This window comes from Ochotona curzoniae, unplaced genomic scaffold, assembly GCF_017591425.1.
Source record: "Ochotona curzoniae isolate NIBS_2020 unplaced genomic scaffold, NIBS_Ocur_1.0 contig_1071, whole genome shotgun sequence".
NCBI lineage: Eukaryota > Metazoa > Chordata > Mammalia > Lagomorpha > Ochotonidae > Ochotona > Ochotona curzoniae.
In genome coordinates this window covers 18,843,658-18,865,434 of record NW_024464939.1, presented here as the reverse complement: position 1 = coordinate 18,865,434, position 21,777 = coordinate 18,843,658, and the positions used below count along the sequence as shown (strand labels likewise).

Below are 21,777 nucleotides of genomic sequence, written 5' to 3'. Positions count from 1 at the left end.
TGCACAACTTCCTATAGGGAACATTCCTTACATATTAATTATGCAATGCCCTTGCCTGGTTGAGGGCCAAATTCAACCTGTACAAACATAAAAATATCATCTTATCCCTCTGCCGTGGACCACTTCCTTTTGACAAATGATGTGAATCACATAGGCTGAATTTTCTTTTTCTTCTCACACCTCCTAGCTCCTCCTTTCTCAACTATACTACCAGGTCTCTTAACTTCTGTTACTCCAATCCCTCACAACCTTCTCCTCATTACTTTTGTGCCTATCTTTTTTTAAGACTTATTTTTATTTGAAGGAATTACAGAAAGAAGGGGAGGCAGAGAGAGAGAGATCAACTTCTATCTGCTGATTAACTCCCCAAATGGTCTCAAGAGCTAGGACAAAGCCAGGAGTCATGAAATTCATTCAAGCTTCCCACTTGGGTGCCTTGGACCCAAGTACTTGAGTCATCTTTCACAGCTTTCCTGGGCACATTAGCAGGGAGTTGACCAGAGGTGAAGCAGCTGTTACTCAAACCTGGAAACACAAGGGATACCAGCACTGCAGCATTCATCTGCAATGCCACAATGCTGGCCCAAACACAAGACTTTTATATTGCTTCCCATATTTTCAATACATATATTATATATTCATAAAACTGGTAATTTATAATAAAAGAAAATTATCAAATTTTCTATCACTTCTAATTTTTATAACTTTGCTTTGTGGCAATATAATCATCATTTTACAAAGCACTACTTGTCCCTATAACAGATAGCACTTAAGCCAAGTAGGTCCAAGAATAGGTTTAATGCTTCCTTAAATCTAGCTTTGCTAGTTTCTTTCCATATCACATTAAGTATCCTATAAATTTTCCATACAACTAAATCTAACAGTTCCTTCAACTCTTGAGTAAAATTTCACCATTTCCTTATATCTTGCTTAACCTAATACTCAGGGGTGATTTTCCTCTTGTCTCAAAATTCTAAGTCTACATTTATGTCTCATTTAAAACATATATCATAACCTATCTCTTTTTATTAAAAACTTATCTGTTTTAGTAGGAGATAAATTTTATCATGCTAGGGTCTATGTTTTTAAATTATGGTATCCTGCAGAACTTAACAAAACACAAGCCATGTACTTGGAATTTAGTATTTATTTGGGCACAAATAAAAATAAAATGACTACATGTCAGTGGGTGCATTGTACAATACAATTATAAGCACTGTGTATACACAGACATATGATATTGTAAAACTCTTAAATTGTTAGTTCATGTGCAAATTCTTGCAGAGCCTCTCACTGAGGATACATGCAAATTATGTTATTTTGAACAAAATACCAGTCAGAGAAGGTCAATTAACACATACTATAATTCACTATAATTTTTGCATTTTTGAAGAAAATGCTGGCTTTCTGAGTAAAAGAGATTTAAGTAAATTCCACAGATATAACCACTCATGAGGGCTGACCAATCAAAGGCAACTACTGGACATTGCTACAAATAAGCTTTAGGAGAGTTTTAGTGCAGCAACACGTCCCATGATTATGCTCCAGCAAAAGAAAACCCAGGTAATACGATATTACAGTTTGGGTGCAATGACCAATGTTACTCACTAAAGTACCAAGTCTTCTTAAATCGTAAGGCACAAAGTATTTCAAAAGCCATGTCATGTGATTTCAAAAAGGATATGAAAAACACAAGGCATGGAGAAAATGAATAAAAATTATTACATGAAATATAAAAGTGGACAACAGTGATACTTGTAAATTTACTTTATATGAGTTTAGACATATGATTGAATTCACTAACTACTGTAAGTACCCACTTAACTACTTCTTCACACACACACATACATGAATTGCATGTTTTTCTTTTTCTTTAATTTCTCATTTAGAAAATGAGGTACTCTCTTGTTTAGGTTGGCTCTATAGCCTGGCATATGATTATTATCCTTCAAAAGATTAAAGTTAAAATCATGTTATTCATATTAAAGGGGATAAAAAAACTGTTAGCTGTTCAAAACAGCATACCTTATACCACATTTTGAAAAATACTACAGATTAAACTGCAACTTTGAGGTTTACATGGCCAACAAGCAGTACATTTCAAAGCCTGTTACTCACAAAAGTCCAGCATATTAGAATAGCACTATGCCTTGATTTACATAGAAGTTGAAACTAGTGGACTTAAAAAAAGAACATAAACAAAACCAAAACCAGAAATAATATATGGTAAATGGTGACTGCTCTTTTGAGATGCCTTTTAGAATCCATTTTCTTTTTCCCTTTCTTCTTGCCCTTGCCCCATCAGTGCAGAGTCCTGGTTGGGCAGTATCACAAGCAGCCTCCATACTGCTATCCATATCTCTTCCAATCCAATCCATTCTTGAAATTGCTGCTGGATTACTACCTTTCACTCCATCAATCCCTATCAGTCCCTTGCTGGAGACATTCACTGGGCTCTCTACTGGCTCCAGGGTAGAATGCAAATTCCTCAGCCTGGCATTCTGGTCCTCCATCTTTGGCTCCAGCAGATACTTCTGACCTTATCTATTATCAATTCCTCCTTTGACCAAACTGGACTCCTCAGAGTCTCCCAAACTGTCCTTGCTTTGTTCACATTCTTGCCTCGTTTAAAATACATTCCATCTCTTCTCACCCTATTCAAATTCTACCCATTTCCCAACACTCAGCTCAGATTCCACCTCCTCCTTGAAGCCCAGCCAGATATCAGTTGAAGAGCTCTTTCTTCTAAACTCGGAGAGAACTTACTGTTTAGCCCTGTCTCTTCCAACTCTCTTGAGAATGAAACCCTCTAACACCAAGGTACACAGCAACACAAAAGACAGCCTACTTTAATCTGAGAAAGTACATCACAACAAACATCTATGGTGAATTTTTCTAAAAGTCTGTACTATAATAAGTTTTCCAAATTTCCACAATTTAATAAATTCACCAGAATGCCTATGTAAAAAAAATGGGATAGATGTAAATGTAGCTTGTTATCCTTTTTGCACTAAAGAATCCACTGATCTTTAACCAGCTCTACTACTCCCGGAGAAATTCAAGCCACAGATTGAAAATTCTAGCCTTCATTATTTGACATATTGTAACTATGCAGGTTTTTTTTTTTGTCCAAATGTTTTTAAAAAAGTCTTATCTGTTCCAACAAAATGATGAGTCCCTGAAGGCAGGGATAATGTCACACTTCTTTGCATTTCTTCAAGGGTCTTACTTGGTATTCATCAGAAACTACAGTGTCTGTTGTCCTTCCACCCACCTACTGTGTTATATAAACTATCATCACACACAAATAGGATTCCACCATGAGTACCCATCAACTTAACACCCAAATTCTAATGTATACATTTTGCCTATATGTATTTAGTATCTATTCCTGAAAAAAAAGTTGTTTTCATGTTTCAAAACAAGTAATAGACATAGTAATTATGCCTAAACACTTCCGCATTCCTTTCATGAACTGTATTTCATACAGATTAAATATGCCTTATCTGAAATTCTTAGGACCAAAAGAGTCTAAAATTGTGGACATTTTGCATTTGGGTCTATTTGTACAAACTTGACTGAGTAAGTACCTAATCAGAATGTTCACAATTTGATGGTTAACATTGTTACATAGTGGATAAAGACATTGTTCACAGATCTGGGTACCAGTTTGAGATCTGGCTGTTCTACTTCCCTTTCAGCTCACTGAAAAAGCAGCAAGAGACAACCCAACTGTCTGGGCTCTGCACCAGCTGAGAGATCTGGAAAAAGTTCTTGGTTCCTGGCTTCAGAGCAGCCCAGCTCTGGCTGTCATGGCCATTTCAGGAGTAAACCAGTAGATGGAAGATGGAAGATTCCCCCAACCCTAATAATTCCATCTTTCAAATAGACAAATCTTATAAAAATATTCAAAATCAGAAATGCTTCAAAATTTAAAAAATAGCATTGTAATAGAAGCATCTGGGTTTTAGATGTTTGGATTAGGGATACTCAACCTGTTTATTTATGGCTCTATTTCATTTAAGTAAAATATATACATAATGAAATGCACAAAATATCTTAAGAGTGCTGCTCAATGGCACTTAACATATACATACATTTATAAACTAAAACTGAACCATGGCACAATAGTATGAAAGCATCACCATAATTTTAAGAATCCAGACAATTTTACCACACTCTCAATTTATGGCATAGGAAATATTTAAGTATAAGTTTATAATAGATACAAATAATTTTAAAATTATCTCACATTTATTGAGCGCTTACTATAGGTCAGACATAGTGCTAAACCCTTCTCTAGCAATAACTCATTTGTTCCTCAGGGCAACTTCATGGTATCTATTGTATATTTGTGTCACTTCAGAGATGATAAAACTAATGCATGAAGATGTTAAATAACCAGCAAGGTTTAAATTTCCTTAATTGCTCCTTCTTTCATAAGTAGGCCTAAAAAATCAAACATTTTCTGATAAAGGTTATCAGCCTTAATCATTCCACTGACATGGATCTGGCCAAACAGTGAACAGCAGAGCAAGAGGAAAGTCTGAGAATACAGGGCACTGAAGAACAGCGTATCAGTGAATGTTGCAAATTAGCAGATGGTAAAATAAGCAAACACATGAAGATTGGAAGCAGATGAGCTGGCCAGGATTCAGACCCTCAATCATATCAATACGGAAAAATTGTTCCGTTGCCTAAAATGTAATCAATCTCACCAATGATGGGTGTCGCCTTCCCACTCATCACCACCTCACAGCAACACTCAGATTCGATTCACACTGTGTTCATAGAGCCAACTTCTTAGGATCTCTAGCATTCTGGGTACCTGACAAGGCTATTTTTTAACACAAGGGATTTCAAAGGAGAAAACATCCTTTTTTTCACATGAAAGCACCACGGTGGCTAGTTCCAAAGGACTGATTTTTAATCTTAAAAACAACATTTATTCTTATTTGAAAATACTCACTATGACTGAGCATGTAACAGATGTCAGTTACTTAATATTTTAGGTAGACTAACTGTCCAAGGCAGGCTGTGTTAAGTACCTTATCAATTCATTTAACTACCCTAGCAACACTATAGGCAAGAACCAATACTCAGGGTATGAACCAGAAAGAGCAGCAGAGAGCAGGTCAGTAACTATTCAGCTTCACACATGTAAGTGGCAGCTTGTAACTGGGGCAGTCCAGTTTCCAATGCCCAGCTCTGCACCCTCTCAGAATCCACCTGAGTTACAGAGTGAGCCAACAGCTGCCTTCAGAGCATTCGCCCATGTTAGCTAACTGCAAAATTCATGGCTTCCTCATCACTCAATGCTGTTTTCCCATTTAATATTAGTCATTTTCTACTTAACACTCTTTAAGGCAAGTATCTGATTTGTGCTGAAAAATGTAAGTAAATACCATTCAAATTAAGTGCACAATTTCAGCTAAAATATTTTCATTGCACCTCACCTGGAGTCCTTCCCCACCACCTCTAACATGCAGCTTCAAAATACTGCCCAAGTATATTTTTAAAAATACAAACCCTATTGAGTCACTCCACTGTTTATAAGCCTGCAAGTCCCTCAGCTACTCATAAATGACCCCAAATTCTGTGCTCCTTGAACCTAGGGCTCTTTATTTTGTGCTTTGCCTGGCAGTAAAGGCTCCTCACCTATACACAAACTCACACATACATGTGCAAGTACTCCTGTGATTAGGGATTGCTTTGCCACAGCTGGAAACACCAGGCTCTGCAAAACCATCTATCCTTAGTCACTGGGCCATGGTTAGGGTGTCTCTCTTCCTCTGCAGAACTTCAGAACTTATCCTTCATCATATGGTGTGGTGACCCCCTAATCCTGGAGCAGCAACTCACAGATTGTGAACTTTTTGGCTTCTTGGTAAATTTCTAAACATAGTAAGTATTCCATGAATGCCTTAAAAATGTAATGGTGGATAAAGAGTTTATATGTCCAACATATTAAAATATTCTTTCTGCCACTGTATATATTATATATACATATTCTTGCTCCTTCAATTATCATTCCTTTAACTTCATGCCAAGAAAGTAAATTTAAGTGTCCAAATGCCTTATCTTTATATCATTTGACTGTTTCCTAGACAATATGGAAGTTGCCTCATCATTGCTAAAATACTAAATCCAACAGGTGGAATTTCCATTAAGGAAACATTTAAGTAATATCAGAAAAATTCAAGTAAATTACAAATTCAAGTCAGCCATGATATTGACTACATGTTCTCTGGATACAAAGTCTACATCTATGAAATGATCAATTTAAAAAAAAAAATCTGAAAAATGATCTTTGCTTATTTAGTCTGATAATACATTACCATTAAAATTAATGTAATTTGGTTCATGATTACTCTTTTTCCTTATTTACATACTCATAGGGCATCAGTTCAGCCAACATTTATTGACTTTATGATCAAATCTGCTAGACGTTAAGACACAATAGCCATCAAGGGTGCCGTACCTATAAGAAATTGTGAGATTATACGGGTGAAAAGCACGTATAAGTAAGTATTGAGTATCTTTCAACATGGTCTTAGAAAAGGAAACACAAAAGTTTCTTCAGGAAGATAGAATAGCTCAGCAAGGATCAAGACTTGTGGTTAATAAGCACAATTGGGGAAGTCATGTTTTAGAGTTCAAACAGTGTGAACTCTAAAATCATACTAATAGGCCACTGAAACTCCTCTAGACAGCTACTTTAAACTAGTTACTGAAATTCTTTAATCTGAGATGTATAAAAGCTGGCATAAAAATTGTGTTGAGGGTGACATACAGAATATAAAGCTGTCACAATGTGTTCAATAAACAGTCCATTTAATTCATAGTCATCATTTACTACAATGCATTTTTCCACTCAAAATTCCCCTTATTTATAACAGAGGCAAGAAAAAATGACTAATTATTTTAGATTTTGGTTCACTTTATGGAATAAAAAATGTTTCAAATTTGGTTCATGAGGAGTGTATAAACAAACCTCCTTGGAATTTGTTTAGCCAAGTTCACGTACCTCTTTTGGTGAAACAGAATACTAGAGACATGAAATAAACTAAGAAATCTGCAAAACCAGTAAATTCTATGAATGTAATTATAGCAAATTCTCATTTATAAACAAATTGGGGCTCTAAAATGATAGAACATACATTTTTCATCAGCATTTCCAAACTTAGATTCTCTCTTTGTGAAGACAACTTCTTCCTTTATATAGTTTAATATGTATATATTTTTCTGTTATGTTAGATGCTTGGAGCCAAAGGAAAGGCCCTGAATTCTTTTTGGCCCTAACTCCAAGGAGGCAAAGTAAGAAAACATACATACATGCACACACATACACATGCACACACACTTCATTTTATCAACTCCTCCATCGCAAGGCATCAGTGTGCCTCATAAAAATCAGAAATTTCTGACAGCAGAAAATCTATAACCTATACAATATGAAAGGCTAAAGTCAATCACATCCAAAAGATCCATATGTCTCCTTGGTAGCTACAAGAGGTTTCTCCCCGAAGACAGGAAATTCTGGAGTGGTGTATTTCTGGTCATACCAACATTCTCCCACAACTCGGGGAGAAATGACATGCATCTGCAAAAGATGTCTACCATCCAGTTACTAGTTTATCAAGAAGCCTACATGTCCAGAAACCCTGACCATCCCTGCAGACAACCAGCATTGCAAATCCTATTCTCATTAGGAAAGATCCAGTTAGCTACAGATGCCAACCAAAGTCTGCCAACATGCAAGGCCCCACACAACAAGAAAGGAACATCTTTATTCCTGACTCTACCTCTGTAGTCTCTTTGCCGCTTTCTCTCCTCTTGCCATGCTGGGCTCTTTGCTGCTTCCAGAACATACAAAGCACATTCCCAACTCTTGGGTTTGGCACTTACTGTTTCTACTGTGAAATTAGCAATAGCAAACAGTATAGACTATTGATACAATGCAGTTCTCAAAGTCAAGAGAAATGTCACTAAATGTAGCATCTACTTAAAAAGACTCTCTCCAAGTGCAGCACAATTGTAACTACTTTTTGGTCATGCTGCTCCAATCCAAATGTATACATAATAATTACTGCAATGAAAAGTAAGAGATGACTTCCTCTCCATTTGATCTCAGATTTAACACAAGAGAGAGCTGATGGGACCACAATTAAGACTAAACCACTGAAAACCAAGAAGGGCTAACCTCTTAAAGTTAACCAATCATACAACAGCCATAATCACAGGAAGAAATCTCACAGATTCACACAAGAACTTGACAGCAAGAGAAAAACTACCTCAGAAAGTTGTCTTCAGAGCCTTTGCTACTGGCTCTTGCATCACTCTGTTCTTTGCTAAGCAATGCATGCTCTGAGCATCTAGTGCCATATGCCAGGGCAGATATAATGAATAAAGAGAAAATATCACAAAAAGGTGTTTGCATTTGATGATAATCCCATATTCTCTCCAAAAAATAATGAAGCTATTTAAAGACCCAAGCTCAGAACTTGGATTCGACTTTACTCAAATATTAGGTCAGACACTAGTGGTGTCAATTACAAATCAGGTGCCTTTACATTTAGTAATTAACTTCCTAAGACTTGCAGGGTGGGAGTTGTGCATAAAACATGAATTTGATGGGAGGAGGGACTATTACTGACACATTAGGATAGAGATCAACAGATATTTAGTAAGTTCCAAGAAGGCAAGAAGTTTAATTTCACACTGTCACAGCACATCTCTTGCTCTTACTACCATTTTATAGATGAGGAAATGCAACTACACAGAAGCTCACTTGTCAGGGTTCACCCAGTTAGCAAACCCAGTTTCCTAGGCGTTATATTGGTAGGCTCAATGACTAGCAATACATTGTTCACAAACACCAGTCATTGCTGTTATTTGCCACAAGCATGTGCAAATCATTCCCATGTACATAATATATGCAAATATTAAATTCTAACAAATTATCTTGTTCATTCTTTCATGACTTTTGTTTGAGAACAATTTGTAAGAGGTCTAATCTGTGGCTATACGCGAATTCTAAAAATGTCATTTAGAACCTTCTTTATTCATGATGTCACTTAATCTCCCAGAAGCAGAATCATGTGCAGAATGTAAACAACAATAAAATTAGATTACCATGTTTCTATTGACAACAGAATATTTGACCACAAATATATAAATATAGCCTGTAAAATGCAGCCTCAAACCATAATTTTATACACATTCACTCCAGTGTATTTTCTACAAGCAAGGTTTCTTAAAGATATTTTAGTTAGATAGAACTGCATTTTACTGAATTAAAATTACAGTGAAGAAAAACAAATTCAGGTCATTTTTAATATTTTAAGCTTTGTAGGAAGCACAAAAGAGCTTAAAAACAGATTCTGATAACAAATTTGTACAACTAAGTTAACCTATCTTCCAAAATATGCAATATAAAATTAAATAAATTTTAAATGCTGAAAATTTAGCCACCTAAGTCAAGATCACATCCATTTATTTCTTGGAAATCTGATATGCTGATTCAAAATTACTATTTGAATTGCCATCAGAATTACTGAAAACCTATTCATATAAAGATTCCAACTACATTTGATTGGAAGCCATTTAAAGATAAATTTATCTGTTTTAAAAAGTTTAAGCTTCTTCTTAAGTTTGAATCTAAAGTTACAATAAAGAAAATCTATTGTTCTCAATTTTTTTCACTCACTTTTTTTTTTGCCATTTTACGATTTTAACCTAAGACAACCAAAACATTCTAATAAGCTATATATGAACTGACCAATCATAATATCTCAAAGACTTAAGACATCCAGAGAAAACAAAGATGGAATGAATCCATCTTTGCAAACAAGGACTTAATTAAGTACATAAATAAAAACTGTTTTACTATCATATCCATGCCTCCTTTGGAAAGAACATTTCCCAAATATTTCTCACATTGAACACAACCATTAAATACCACGCCTGCACAATAAAGGCTTGAATGTGTGCCCAAACGTAAGAAACAGTCTTTGGTCTGATGCTTTAATATTCATTTAATAGAAGCATCACTACTGAAAAGCTTATGCCTTAAGAACTATGCTTCAATAAATGCATGAATTATCTAATATTTATAAAATATTTAAATAGAAATTTCTATCCCAAAATACCCTAAAAGACTAACTGTCAAAACCAGTGGAGAACATAGCTCAAAGAAAGGCTTCAACTGGAGTTACTGCAACTACCTGTCAGTCTCCTCTGGGTCAAGTTTTAATTGTCTCATAATAACCGAAATATTAATTCATTCATGTGGATATCTGTCATTTCTAATGGTGCTTTTCTCCATGTAAGCCAAGCATTCACTTAGGCTGCTATTTTATGTTTTTGCCTATATTTTGAAAACATGAACTGAGTTACACCAATGATTAGCTGCAACAATAATGATCCACAGAAAACCTGGAACAGACTACAAAAATATGAACAGTTGAAAATTTTGAAATATGAAACTTTAAAGCCACTATTATAACTGAAGGATACTTCACGTAGGAAATAAAAAGCACAGTCTTTGAGGTTGAAGTTCAGTGTCCTGCTGTCTCTATCCCGGAGATGAACCATGAAAACAGGCACCAGCCTAAGAACACAGAGCCTGCGAACATTGAGTCTTATGATAATCTGGCAGCAGACTTAAGAAGAAATTTAATATTCTCTGCCTCTCCATTCCTTCTTGTTTGTTCTTCAGATGAAGCTGTAGCTTTTGAATCTAGAGATTTTCTTATTTTCTTAGCTTTATTTCTAGGGACAAGTGGTGGCTGGAAGTAAAAATGGTTGAGAAGATACCTATACGAACGCAGGCAAAGCTTATAACTGTGTACACTAAATGTAAATTTTTATTAATTTCAGTTGGGCTATTTTCAACAAGGCAAAGGAAAAGTCAGTGAACCTTGCATAAACCGTGGCATAGATGGTTGGAAACATAGTGTTATAGAGTTAGGGGAATGACTGTCATTCTGAAGAATGTCAATTCTTTTGTTTATTCCCCTCTATACACTACTGGTTTCAAATTAAGCAAGATTTCAAAGAAGAAATAAGTAAATCCATAGGAATATTATTCCAAGGAAGTCTGCTGAATATTAATGAATTCATTAATTTTAACCTATCTCCTATGTTAGGGACTTTAAAGAATGGCACAAGCATGTTAAAAATATATATAAGGACATGATAGATTAATTCACAATCTTAATAATAATCTATCATTCTGATATTGCTTTGGTATTGCTTGGCAAGTAATATGAATCATGCAAATTTCATATTTTCAAACAGTATACTGAGATAAAATTAAGGAAATCAGTAGAGTAACACATTTTTTATATTGATAGCTTTTGATTTCACTTAAACTATCATCTTCACCAAACACACTAAAGCAGATTGCCAGAAAATAGTGAGATGAATAACTCATCTTTCAGAACTATCTGAAATAAGAGCTAAAAAATTTATTTCCAAGACATAAAATAAGGTTTCTTAGGTTAGGAACATTGTCCAGCTATTTTTCAGACTTAAGTTCTTAGAGGGATACACAGTTATCTAGATTTTATTATTTCAACTTATTTTAGTTTTGCAAAAATCTTATAAAATGCAGTGTTCCTGAATATAAGTGTTATATTAAGAAATGCAAACACTCTGAAATAAACTATAATTCCACCTTCCCTTATAAAACAAGCCAAATACTATTCAACCAAGGCTATCCAAACACACACACTACTTCAACTCTGGTTCTTGTTTGATAGGAGACAATGTACCAATGATATGTTGAAAAGTTAAAGTCTTCTTAACTCCTATTTAATGTCTTCTTATTTAGAACAGTTTTGTTAGTTCATAATTACTTTCTTAATATGCAATAGCATATTCTTTCATGCACAACCATTTCACATACTTAGTCTTCCTTATTTTTAGGTTCTTTTAATGTGACTGTCTCACGTGGACTTTGCAATGATAGAAGTGATGTAGAAGTGTGCCTCTATGGCCCCTCTGGGGATGCTCTGCCCATTGCCACTTCCCTGGGGCCCACGGCATAGGGGCCGGCAGGAGTCCGGGTGACTTATCAACACCCACAGCAGGCTCACTTTCACCTGAAGACAAATTCCAAAGAGCAAGGAAAACGGACTGCTTGCTTTTGTTTTTTGCTGCTCTATATAATCTACTTATGCATTAGAATTGCCTTCCTATAAATAATTGAAACTTCTCTGATTGCCTATCAAAATGGGGAGAAGCTTCAGATAAAGAGGCATCTTATTCACTGATTTTGTTTTTCTTTTTGCTGGACCTGCAAAGTGTCTCCTGTTGAAAGTAACCCTTTTCCATAAACATTGGAAATGACTGTATTGACTCTACAAGAAAAATGTAGAATATGTACATATAAAAGTAATCACTATTGGTATAAAAGATGTCTTGTATCAGAAACAACTGATTTCATATTTTACCTATTATTGTAAATTTCAGAATATTAGAAGTTCTATGGCATATTGGAATGCGGCACTAAAAGCAAATCGTTTTGTGACAATTTTATTTTTAAAGTCTGTGTGACAAACAATTACTGTGGTGGCTGGGAAATGATGGTTAAGCATTTGTCTACAGGTGGGCTTCTAACATGGGTAATTAATTGAATTTGCAGTGAAACCTGCTCAGGGTTCAAGAGCATGAGGCATAGTAAGGAAAACATAAGCAAAAATATGATCTGTGAAAATGTTAAATTTTCAATAAAGTGGGAATAAATTCAATGCAATATGTAATATATCCTTTCACATGCTCAAGTGTTTAAAATATGCACAGTATCTAAATGGCTGTATATAACAGGTCACAACACATACAATCTAGTTAAGACTTGGATATACATGAATTAAAATAGGCATTCTATTTATGTAACAACTACATTAGCATTTACATATATCAGTTACACAGAAATAACTGCTACAGTATTATACTTAAAGCACACTTTTTGATTTCTAAGAAAGCAAATAAAGTTTATGTATGTCTTCAAAATAAGTGCATATTTTGTCATTTCTTTACTTATTATATTCTAATGTCTGAGACCACAAGATGACAAGATGCTGGGCACACAGATTATTTTACTGACATTAAGAAAAACAATCACTCCAATGTTTACACTTAAACAAATTTGATTTTAGTAATAAAATGGAAAGTAAAATAAAGGAAATGTACCAAGCGTTCATTGCTCATAAAGTAAAATAATGCAAACTGATATTGTGCTATAGAACGAACAAAAAAGATAAAAGATGTTCAATGCTTACTAAAGTAATGCACACAATGTTATATATACATATACATACATCTGTATGTGAAATAAAACCAGTGTATGTAAAGTTACAAAAGCCTAGCAATGTGTAACTTCTAAATCATAGAATGACAAATACTGATTCGTAAGTCAAAATGCCTTACGGGAAGACAGAACAGAAGTTCAGTGGCTTTCAGAACTGCAATCATAATCACCCAACAACAAAGCACATAATGATGAACAAACAGGTGCAAAGTAGACAGCAAGAAGGCAGACACTCACCTTCGGTGCCATTGGGAGTCATGGAATTATTATTTATATGAGAGTTATCGAGTTTGGGACCACTTGGGGATTCACTACTACCACTCAGACGGCTATGCGGGCTGGTTAGATCCTGCATTTCCATAGACCTAAAGACAAGAAGCCTTCCATTTGAAAGATGTACCAAATTCATAACACCACTATTTAATGTGTTAATGACTTGACACCTTTTTGGAAACACATTCACCCCCAAAGTCCCATTGTATCTGTTTTCTGAGACTCAAAATAGTTCCTCTTACATTTTGACTGTAGTCACCCTCTCATGACATGTGGTCAATTCAAAAATGGAACTTGCCCCATCTATTCAACAAAACATTCACATGGAATTCTACGTATTTTAATCTTCAGGGAGAAAAGTACAACATAGCTTTAATATTGAAAAGAACTCAAAGGAGTTATTTTTCTAAAAGAGAAGGCAAATATATACACATACATAATAGAAATAAATCACTTTTCTACAGAATCTGATTCATCTAATAAATTAGCACTAGCTATCCCCTTATAATTTACCGCCCAATTGTAATTTAATGGGTCTCCAAACCAAATAAAGCACTTAAAACCTATAGTCTGGTGACAGGGAATGAGACAGTCCTGATGCATGTGTTTACTCTGGCAAACTACTTAATTGTTCCTCTGTTCCCCTTGAAACAAATGCAGCATTAAAACATTATGATGTCGGCTCACTTGTTTGCTTTGTGGATTACGTACAGCCTGCCCAATTGAAAAGGGATAAGGCCAACATACAGTGAGTTCCAGGGCCACTAGCAGTTGGAATACCTCAGCTGTCACTTGTTCAGGGAAGCTAGAACAATTTTGGTCCAACACTGCAATTCTGCATGTTTACCACATTTGTAAAAGTTAAGTACCCCCGAAAGGCTTTGGACTAAGCAGTTATTCATGCTGGGAAAAGCACAAAAGCCACTACTCATTCGCATTTTGAGCTATCCATGCTGTATCTAATGCTCTATTAACGAAGAGAGGATTTATTTAAGGCATTAAAAACACACCTAGATAATGTTCTCTAACAGTCAAGTTTTTAAGAAGTCTAAGACCCAGTCACTGGATTTCAAACTTGATGTGTTTTTCTTTAAAAAAAAAAAAAACAGGGAGGGGGTGGGAGAGGGAAGAGAGAGAGAGAGAGAGAGAGAGAGAGAGAAAAGAGGGAAAAAGCGGTGTGGGAAGTTTAATGTTACATATATAAAGCTAATATTATTTACTTCTCACCCCTACCTGGTCAAACCAGCTACAGTCATTTTAAAGCCATGGTCATTTTACTTTTGAGGTTTCTCTTAAGGTTTTAAAACTGATGTACAATCCATTTAACATGAGCCACTTTATTTCTAAAGTGACTTTTTGCTTCCCCAAGTGTTTTCCATTCAAACTAGAAAGGGTTCAAAATCCACTTTTTCTCTCCTGATACTTATTACACACTCAGTTTGCCCAACACCAGCATTGCTGTTTTCAAACAAGGCTCTTACTCCCTTCCTACATACTTCACATTTTTTAACAAGCGCACACGCACAAAAACTGTTAAGTCATGTCCAACCAAGACTGGTACTATTAATAGATATAATTAAGAAATACTAGACAAAAATAGATCTGGGTCACAGAAAGGTAATCTCCACAAAACGTCAAATATCAACAATAATATCCTTACCTGCAACTTGAGGAAACAGCAACATCTGAACTGGTTTGAGATGTTTGCACCTGTGGTCAGGGGTAAAAAATTAGAAGCTGTTGTTAACTCTGCTTCAGGGTTAGCTCTTAATTACACAGAGCACATGGCTGAGATTGGACAATGCTCTCTTTCAACCGAAAGAGAAACAGGAGGATACTGCAGCAGTGAAAGGCATATTGTCTTTAAGTTGAGATCTCAACTGTTGTTTCCTCCTGCAGGTCTATCCTCCTCCTCCCCTTGTCAGGGGGGGAAGGCAGCCAAGTGACGGTATAGTGATTCATCACTGGCCTATGACAGCTGCAAACGGGATTACCCCTCCCCCAATCAACATGCAAAGCAGCCTTGCTGGAGTAGCATGGAAAAGGTGCTTGGGGAAAAAAAATAGCTATTAACAAAATGAGTGTGTTTAACAGCAGTGCTGCCAGCAAGAATCTGCCAGCATCCTCGGAAGATCTTTCATCCTGTTATCACCAGCTGAAACGGAGCTCCCGCCTACCCCTTTGACTCCTGACAGTCTCTTCTTATCATGATGATTTTCTCCTACGTCTATTCCTTGCCACCTCACATTCACTCACAAAGTGTCTGGGCAACTTTCAGACAGTGCAGGACTAACGACACATGGCTAAGCCAAGCTTGCAGACCCAAAGTCACACCACCGAGCAACATGCTAGTAGTGTTTTACCTCATGCCAATCAAAAATTGAACAAGTGCTGATTCAGCTCTGCTCAGTAAAACAGAAAAAAAAAAGTTGGCTTGTTGGTAGATCTTTTTATTCTTTCAACTTAGAAAGAGAATGGACCCATTAACAACGGCATCATGCCCGTTGGCCAGCAGTTTAGTCTCTTATGTGTCTAGGTGGGTCTGTATTTGGGGACTTCATTGGATATCTTCACTTAACTAACCTGCAGGCTTTGCTAAATCACTGCCCTTCTGCCAGAGGCAGCGTAAATGGCCAGCAGGTGATCCACTCAGGTGAGCTAAGTGACTGGCTTGCAAGCCCAGGCTAACGCCTAGCAGGCAGGCAAGAGTGTTCTGCACAATGTTCAAAATGGCCCAGAAATCTAAATCTTTGATGTGCATTTTCATTCAACCCCAACTGACATCAATTATGGCTGCAGAAGAAAGATGGGCACTAAAGCATCTCAAATAGCATTAAAGTTATCCAACCCCACTTCTTCTGTGGAGTCCTGTTATTTTTAAATTATGATTTCTGAAATGAAGAAACTACCTTGCTAGAAAGAATAAACAATAAAGTCTCCCTGTCTTAGTCTAATGTTATGTGAAATTTCTAGGTGCAAGACAAAAAAAGTTTAAAGATTGTGTGAGTAGCAAATGAAAAATGCTAATGCATGAAGATATGTCATTTTGCAATAACAGGTTTCTGCAATTGCTGGTAAAATTAATGTTCTCTCTCAAGAATTGAAGTTTCCTTTAAAAACTGCAGCACTATACCTCAGGGAGACATTTTTTCTCTCCCCCTTTATACACCTGGAATAAATTACAGGTGAGAACTTAGTTTTAAGAACTCCCTTAATTACGTGAAAGAATACTTACAACACATCCTGTTACATGCTAGAATACATCTCCATTTTAACATTAGCTAAGAAACAAAATCTTGGGAATATAATTTTAGCTTCGCTGTATATTTTAAGGTATGGGTTATCTTCATTTTTGAGGTTTAATATATCAAATTGAAACATAAATGTCAAACGTTGTTCATTTCTTTAAAAATCGGCTTTAAAACAAGAATTATTCTAACACGTTTCCTCATTTAAAAAAATGCATTTCCACAACAGCATATCTCTTTCATGCTGTTTCAACACAGTCTCAACCGTGCTTTCATTCGCTACAATTTTTGGAAGTCCGTACCCACGACGTTCAGTTCATTAAGTATAGTTCAGATATATTCTTTTGTGTCTCAAGGATTATTTAAACCATGTGTTGTGTGTTACTGTATTTAAAAATGACTCTTTAATCAAAATAACTTTAAAACAACTAATCCTCACTTAGGCTGGTCAGCTGAATCCACATCGTGGTCCAGGAAAAATAAATCTACTCTCAAGAATGCGAATGCAGACAACAATTAGACACAGATGTGAGCAAAATTAGTTACAGTTTACAAAATGCTACACTTCACATGCTTTTAGTTTTTTATGTGTACTACAAGATTACAGTGCAGTGAGGAAACACTCAGAGGACTTATCTAAAAAGAACACCTACTTCTGTGAATGGTGCTCATTTTCTCTCATGATGGGCAATGTCTCTGGAAGTTTCTGTCTTTCAGAAGTCTAAAACCATGAAGCGTTTGAGAAATAATTAGAGATATTCTCATTCAACAGTGGAAAAAAATATTTCATGACTTTGAGAACAGTGCTGTAAGATATTCAATAAGAACAATTTTTTTTCTAATATCCATAAACTTAATGCTTGCTGTGTTCTCTTACTCTAGTATTTTTAATTCAAATATGTCTATGAGTGCAAAAATATTTCCCATAACTTATGAACAGTCATTTTCTATTACAGTGAAGTTGTTTCACTTTGATACATTTTAGTACTCTTCGTATAGAATACCCGGAGTCACAGATTGACAAAGTTGTGTGAAAGTACAAAGAGAAAACAGACAGCAGAACTTCTTAGACTCTAAACTCAAGAATCCCAAACTAGTAACTTTGACTTCTGATTAGTTAATGAGATCTTTTAAGTTTGCCTTTTTTCTAATTAAATTTATAATTCTTCACAGATGTAACTTTTGTTGATGTTCAATTTGTCTCTCTCATTTTGTAAAACCTCACATAGTACTTCGCCAATCCATTGAATAGCCACATTAAATCTGTTAATACCATGCTCTTCAACCCCAGAAATTATTTCCAGAAGGCAAACTTGCTTTGAGAGATCATCAAACAAGACTTAAGGTACACATTTTATCACATTTTCCCTACCACAGAGCTCAGGATGCGAAGCAAAATTCATGACTTTTGCACTGTTTATTATACTTTGCTAAATTACAAATCAAAAGCATCTGACAGAAGATCATGTATGAAGCCAAAAAGTTAATAATGTTCTGTGAAAAGTAAACTGCAAATGGAAAGGGATTGTAAGCTCCAGCAACACCGAGCAAATAAAATGTAGGCACTTGTCTAAATTATGGGTTTTCCATAGGCTTTTTTATTTTTTGCTTGCTAGAAGCAATTTTTATAAAATGACTATAATTTAAAGCTTTTTTTCATTTCAAACTGTAAAGAAATTTTCAAAGTGAAAGTACTGAACTTCTCTAAATAAATAGAGCTGGCAGGCAAGCTGGTTTTGTCTAGCCACAGACAATGGTAATTTTCTAATCAGAAAGCATTTTATAGAAAAAAAAAAAGGTGTCTAAGACATCAATCGACTTTTTAAGCAGAACTCATTCTTGCTAAAATTTCTCCTCAATAATTATTGCCAACTCTGATGTCAGCGTTGTAATAAACAAACATGACAAAAGAAACCTAAGTTTTAAAAGTAAGAAGCTAAGCCCAAAGGTGAAAGGAACTCCCAGGAAAGGTAGATGTGTTTAAAATGGTGACCCTGTATTTCCTTCTTTATCCAAGATGCCATAAAATGAAGGTTCAGCTACTACTGCTGATTTTACTAAGGCAACATCCCACATTCCTGACATTTTAGTGTGTACCCCGGTTAAGGAAAATGACAAAAAATAGATTCCTTGAGAAAACAACAAATATGCAAACTCCATTGCTTCCACCTATAGTTTTAAAACACTGTTTTCAAAATTGCCATGTATAGAAAATGCTGAATAAAGTATTTTTATCTGATTATGCAGAAGGGATTTTAAAACTCTCACAACAAATGTTTTTCTTCTTCCCAACAAATCCTTATTAATTAAATTTTGTCATCAAATGGAAATCCGGGGTGTAGACAATCATTGATCACGTCTGTGAAACGTACACAGTCGTTGACTGCCATTTGGCACTTGAGGACTAAACAGTGGCTCAGTCAGCTTTCCCCGCCACCACAGAGAACTCTCAAAGATTGGAAATCTACAGCTCACTCACTGAGCCCTTTGGGCCTTGGGAGAATTCAAGCATCATCAAAGTCAAATATCAAGCATTTGATCATGCAAAAGCATAACTGCTCATGTGTGTGTCTCCACAAACCCCAAACAGTGTGGGGGCAAGACTCACACGGGCATGAAACAGAAACCTACTCTGAAAGACACATTATCAAAACAATCCCAAACCTATAAAACTATGCTCTGTGCTTAACTACTGCCTTCTTGTAGCCCTTGGTCATTTTAGGAAATGAAACATAAAAAACACTTGTCTAAATTCAATGACAGCCCTAAGTGTATCGAGATGCTAGGCTTCAATGCGTCCCAAAACTCCTTGCAAAAAATAATAATAATATAAGCCCAGGAGTCATTAGCCATTCATATACTGCTTTTGAATGGCAAATATTCCTGATAATAATTCTATAGTTTAAGTATTTTGTTTTAAAATTTTAGGTCCACTCAAGTCATAGAAAGTGTCAATAAGTGAAAAAAAAATCTATTAATTGGACAAATGTTGCTTAAATCACCCTTCGAAGATAAGCCTGTTCAATACAATGTTTGGGGGTGACGGGTATTTGTTCATTAAAGCAAAAGGATTTACATCCTTAAAAAGAAGTATTAGTTTAAAAGAAGCATTTTTGCTAGGTGTGATCCTCTGAAACACTAAGCCCCTCTTCTTAAAGTGTGTAGGGAAAAGTTACCATGAGTTATAATGCACATAAACACACTGCTTTATTAACTATCATTCAATATTTGAGTTATTTTCCTGCAGCAATTCCAAAAAGAGACAGTCACCTCCCTATAACGACGTGACCCTATGATACAGCTATTTATACAGCTCCTAACAAAAGTACTTGTTAACAATTAATTCCTAATTATCTCCTAACGATCCTAATCACTCAGACAATTTGGGGGTTAAGAATCATACTTTCATGCTGGAACCCTGTGGCTAATAAAGTCGTAGGTACAAAGTGTCATAATTTCCCCCCATGCCATCCTGTTTTTCTTTGAAAACAAATCCAAACAATCCTAAAAGTGCTCCGTTATCTTGGGCTTTGCCCACCGCACAGCTGTTGTCAGTCACTGCAATTTTTCAAATAGTCAACGTGTACTTACAGCGCTTACATCTGCTGCATCCACCAGTTTCATGTGCTCCTCCGAATGTGCTGGTTTAGCAAAGCTCCATTCCTGACATAGTTTGCTCCTGGACAGGGACGCGCGGGCGGGTTCTTAGGCGCTCTCGGCGGAGCCGCGGCGCTGCGGGGAGCGGAGCGCCTGTGCAGAGCGAGCCGGGCTCGCGGGGAAGGCTCCTGGGCGCTGCTGCTGGCGCCGGCTGCCTAGAGACTGAGCGCAAACGCTTTCCCCGCGAAGAAAAGCGCCCCGGCAGACCGCCGCAGGAAGGCTGCGAGTCGGAAGTGGCACTGGAGAGCTTCTACCTCGCCCCAAACTCGGAGCCATCAGCTCCCACCGTGCTATGCAGGAACAGCCTTGCTCTTTCCCCACCGAACGGCAGCCGCAGATAGCATCTGAGAGGGCCCTAGACAAAGAAACAGCCCAGTCTCATCCCTCGGTTTGTTTGCGCAGCCTTGTAGGTCTGCCCATGGAGCCGCAGGGCTTTTTTGTTGTTGTTTTTGCAACGCAAACCACAGCTATTCTCTTGTCCTAACCTTATTGGTTTAAATGCAACAATTGAAAGGAGCACTGCTCTGACTCAACCTTGCTGCTTTGAAAAAAATTTATTATGTAAATGAACGCACCCCATGCTATCTGAATAAACAGCTGTGTGTGAATAACTTCTCGAAGACACCATGTACACACACACACACACACACACACACACACACACACACACCCTCTTGCTACCCTAGCTACCAATTATGATCTTTGGGGCGTAGTTACACATTATCTTTCACAATTTCCCAGAAACTTTTTTCAGACTCTGAAACTTAGGGAATCAATACTTTTCAGCATTCTTTCCCTAGTGGGCTTACCTACTGACTGGTCTAGGAGGGGGAACATGAAATAGAGTGGCCATTCTCTTTAAGTAGAGAAACAGCACGCAAACGTGTAAGCTGTTATCAGTTTAACAATGGAAGCCTGAGTGGTGACTGCGGTGATATCTAGCCTGCCTGGCAAGAACTCAGCGAACCATTTCTTGGATGTGAACCAGATAATATTTCAGCCTTAAGATTTTAAATGATTTTTCAGAAAGAATTGCGTTTATCTACATCTCTAAAGTCGTTTCTTTAAAACAAAATATTGTAAGTGCAGGCTCTACCTATGGTCGCCTAGTGACTGACCTGGAGAGCCGAACATAAAACATAAGTCATACGTTTTATGCAGATAAGTAACTTCAAAAATCGGTGACCTCACCAATACGTTTAAATCAAATATTAAAAGAAAGCATCATAACCTAGTTCAAATGTTGATGTTTATTTTGATACCACTCTTTACAACCCATTTTAT

At 36.4% G+C, this 21,777-nt stretch overlaps 1 protein-coding gene across 1 annotated transcript in view; it reads right to left on the bottom strand.

The window, feature by feature from the left end:
• Nucleotides 1-20,842, bottom strand: part of EYA1 (EYA transcriptional coactivator and phosphatase 1) — a 151,582-nt gene extending 130,740 nt beyond the window's left edge. Inside the window, exons 1-3 of the mRNA XM_040995708.1 lie at nt 20,428-20,842; nt 15,249-15,298; nt 13,553-13,680 (exon numbers count right to left, since the gene is read on the bottom strand). Of these exons, the coding sequence (XP_040851642.1) occupies nt 13,553-13,680; nt 15,249-15,298; nt 20,428-20,460 (211 nt within the window). The 5' untranslated portion in view covers nt 20,461-20,842. The remainder of the gene's footprint in view (nt 1-13,552; nt 13,681-15,248; nt 15,299-20,427) is intronic.
• Between the last annotated feature and the right edge of the window lie 935 nt (nt 20,843-21,777).